Below are 4,097 nucleotides of genomic sequence, written 5' to 3'. Positions count from 1 at the left end.
GTAATATGTCCGCCACAATAACTACGGAGTACAGAGAACTCAATCTGTATCCCGAGAAATTTCATCACTCCCCACATTAGTTATATCCCCGCAAGTTTCTTTTCTAGAAGAACAAGCAAGCCCTTGGCCGGTGAGGTTGACAACATTGCGAAAGGGAAAACCAAAAACAAGGAAAACCAAGCCAACCCTCCCGGCTGACATTCCGGGAGCCAGGATCTTCAGCCTTGTCTCAAAGACAGGGAGGGGCGTCATCAAGCATCAGTGACAGGCAGGATACAGGATGACCTCTTGACAAACTGCAAGCAATTGTAGCCTGGGCTGTTGCGTGTGTCTAATATGTGTCTAGTAATATGTGGGTCCCGTCATTGCTTGATGGCATTATCTCTTTTTCAAACCAGGGGGCACTGGCCAGCTTAATTGGGCGTGTTCGTCAGTGGCTACGCTGTTGGTTTGATTCACTCATGACTGACTACGCAATTCCCGTTCCAGGGCTATCATCCCCGTACAGTACAATGTACATGTACATGTACGTCCACAACACACGGCTATCTTCACCACATAGCTTAGGTACCTAGCCAGCTGGTGACCAAAAACTGGATCTTCCTCCGATTTTGCTTCCCTCTTTTCCATCTATAGCATATTCCATTCGTCTTTTCAGCCCGTATCTCCCATTCGTGTCAAGTCTCTCGCTTTCGGTTCGAATGGGATCTCTTTCGCACTCTGAAATTCTCGACATTCGTTAATTTCTCTTCTCTACCTCCCGAACTCCTGTCCACAATCTCGTTGCATACGCGATTTGAAATCTTCTGCTCTTTCCTTGTACCAGGGTGTGAGATCCTCGATCGTTCCTCCATTGATGTTGTGGATATTCCCTTAATGCCCGGCTGAGCTTACCAGTATAACCTATCCTTCTTCGCTCGCACAAGCTTTCTCGCATTCCCTACACGACAATTACTTGCTTCATTGTCTATTAACTTACCTTTCTCCGCTCCCCTTGCACACACAAAGCCACTTTCAATCGTCGATCTAGTTCGCGTCCAGTTGCAATGAGACTAGACGGCTTCAAAATCCTCTAGAATCTCACTCCATTTGAAGAAATAATGCCATTTTTCAAGGACCTCCGTCGCCGCTCCAGGGCTACTTTTAGCTTGACCCCGTCTTCCTCCTTCAATGCCAATGACGACGTACTCCCTGACAAATCCTCATCTACTCTCGACTCCCCGATTCCTAGCTTGCGTAGCTCCTCTGTATCTTTTCTCAAAAGCAACAGTCCCGACTTACCCTTTCCTCATTTATCTACCCTCTCGAAATTGAACGGAAACGGAGATGGCCCACAGGTGACGCCACCACAGAGACCTGTTCCAATTGGGTCCCAGTCAAGCCGGAGCAATGGTACTGTGAGTTTTATTTCCAAGGCCATCCCTTGATACAAGCGTACTACAAGCATACAAGCCGTTTGGATTCTATCGCTAATGTTTTGCGTTCATGTAGAATGGTAGTCATCACTGTCTGACAAATTCCGGAAGAGGTTCTGCACCGGTGCCTCTGTATGCCCCGAGAGTTTTTTCTGTTTCCGATAACTCTTGGGTATGCGTATAACCCTTTCTATCCTGCTCCTGAATATATTGTTTGCTATCTAAAAGTGTGCTAATGTTAACCCTTTTGATCAGGTACATCAAAAAATCCTCCTAATTTATGGTCAGACTGGAGACGCACGACAGCACTCCGTTGATGGAAACATAACTATCCACCATTCCCAAGATTCGTTCCCTCCCATCACCTGGCCTGTTTATGAGTCACACTTCAAGGCTTTGGTCCATCTTATCCCAGGTCCTAACAAGCTACGACTTGAATTCACCTCCTCAAAAATTCAGAACCCAATTGCCCATTCGTCATGGGTGAGCATTAACTACCTGCCTTTAGTAAACTCTCCTCCCCTCCAGCTCGCAATTGTGCTGGGGAGCGATTCCGATGGCCGTTTTGATGCGGTTCCCGAGAGAATATCACGGGAGGGAAACGGTTTGGAGACCGCAATACGGAAATTTCGAATGGCTGCGTATATGTGGCAGTCGTTTACTGGGGAACAGATGTACCGAAATAAGTTCGGAAGGCGCTGTTTCCGATTTGAAGAGGAGTGGCAGGTTGGAACGCTGAGCCTACGGGACGCGAAGTCACATCAGATGAGAAACGAGGCCAAGATACACATTATACGCTGCGACAGAACGGTTAACGATCTGAGAAATCTTAGTGTTGTGGGACAGGGTGGCACTAAATCGGATGCGAGTGAGCTCTTCAACGTTGTACTTGAGGCTATCAAACGTTATTTTGGGACTGGAGATGGCCAAATGCAGTATGTCTCGGCACTAATGCTTGATACCCACTGGGACATAGGATCCCAGAAAATCACATGTCATGCCGCAGCGGGCTCTGATGGAGATAATATCAAGCTGGCTCTTTTTGGATCCTATGCGTTGCAAAGTTACCCAACCGCCATGGAAGAAGTAGTCACAGCTTTCACTGACTGCACACGGACGGATACTAATTTCGTTGCCAATTACAGAAATGAGTGTGGGAGCAACTGGGAAGCTGTTAACTCCGGGATTGGCGGCCATCTCCGTTCAATTGGCTGTTTATTTGGCTGTCGCAATCAAGAGAGTGGTATCATGTGTGGAGATTGCATTCTATTGAATCGAAGCTTCACAATTCGAGAACCATATTCTACTCGAACGAAGGCACAGGGACTGCGACTCTGCCTTAATGAGGACGAATGTAACTGGCATAGACTTGATACCCTTCGTTTTAGATTTCATGCATGCTTCCGGCTGCCACGAGATTCACCTCCTCGCTCTGATGACTCAGTTCAAGTATGGCCCGTTGACAATGGCAAGATATTAATCACTTCGTCAGCTGGCATTGCTTTCATCGAAATTTACGTGGACAATGATGAGATCTGCAGGTCGTATCTCGAATACGTGGATGGTGATTCCGGCAATAATGGCATCCCGAAGCAGATCGCTCTCACCGAAGCTGAGATTCGCCGGCAAACTCCTGAGAGCACTAACAAGAAGAGAAAGATCAAGTTGGTGATATATTCCGGCATCCTTAGCACTTATACGATTGACGACATTAGCAAACTCAAATCCAAACATTCGACTGCTAAATTACCTACTGGGCAAGTTGGATACAGGGGCAACAAATTGGGGCAAGCTCTATCCTTAGATAGTATCCCAGAACAACTGTTCCTGGAATGTGCCTTCATCCAGACGAAGCTTCTGGTCTCCGTGAAAGTCTATCATAATGGCTTTATATACGGATTAGAGTTTTGTTACGAAGACTCCACGAGCCAGGTATTTGGGCACAAAAATTCCAACTCTACCCGTAGCGAATTTGTGTTTGGTAACTCTACCACCCCTAATTCCGATTACCCTTCTTCTACTTCGTACAATGCTAATATGTATCTCTTGGATCAACCAGACACTCGTCGTGGTGAAATCCTAATGGGATTTTACGTGAAGATGGGCAGGCAAATCGATGGCATTGGACTTATCACGAATCTCAGCAGGAAATCTGCGGTTTTCGGAAACGGCAACGGTAGAGCTGGGTAAGTGAGGACATGACATTCTTGCTTCTTTTTATCATATTCTATATTTACATCCTTGTTACATGGGACTTTAATTGGCTAAGCTTCCTCTCTTGAGTGGGTAATAGCGAATTTGATAATTGTGGCTAACTTTTTGTCCTATTAGCCATACATTGATACCACCAAGGGGCTACAGTATTGCTGGAATATCCGGATCCGTAGCGTCCTGCATTGAGGAACTCTCCCTAATTATAACTCGATGACGGATGTTCTCCTCTACTTCTGGGACTTTCATAAGCTTGCTATATTCCTATCAAGCTGGGTGCACCAATTTCACCCTCTTGTTACGCAATTGCGTAGCGCGATATTAACATCTTTTGTGGCTCCCATCGTGTCGTTCACACACTACCCGAAAATTCGCCGCCACCCTGACAAAGATCTCACTGAACACTCGAGTTCTCTATACCAAAAACTTCACATAAATTCAAAGCAACGCCTCTGAAAGGTTTACTTCTGC

General features: G+C 46.2%; 1 protein-coding gene across 1 annotated transcript; it reads left to right on the top strand.

The window, feature by feature from the left end:
• Window positions 1–1,100: 1,100 nt before the first annotated feature.
• Window positions 1,101–3,843, top strand: BDBG_02862 (zinc metalloproteinase; the record flags this gene model as incomplete). The annotated part of the gene is made up of 4 exons (XM_031720990.1): window positions 1,101–1,397; window positions 1,671–3,396; window positions 3,475–3,601; window positions 3,747–3,843. 4 exons carry the CDS (start codon window positions 1,101–1,103, stop codon window positions 3,841–3,843), a joined length of 2,247 nt encoding a protein of 748 aa, XP_031577350.1.
• Window positions 3,844–4,097: the final 254 nt, after the last annotated feature.

This window comes from Blastomyces gilchristii, assembly GCF_000003855.2.
Source record: "Blastomyces gilchristii SLH14081 genomic scaffold supercont1.4, whole genome shotgun sequence".
Classification (NCBI taxonomy): domain Eukaryota; kingdom Fungi; phylum Ascomycota; class Eurotiomycetes; order Onygenales; family Ajellomycetaceae; genus Blastomyces; species Blastomyces gilchristii.
This window is presented reverse-complemented; position numbering and strand designations above follow the sequence as displayed.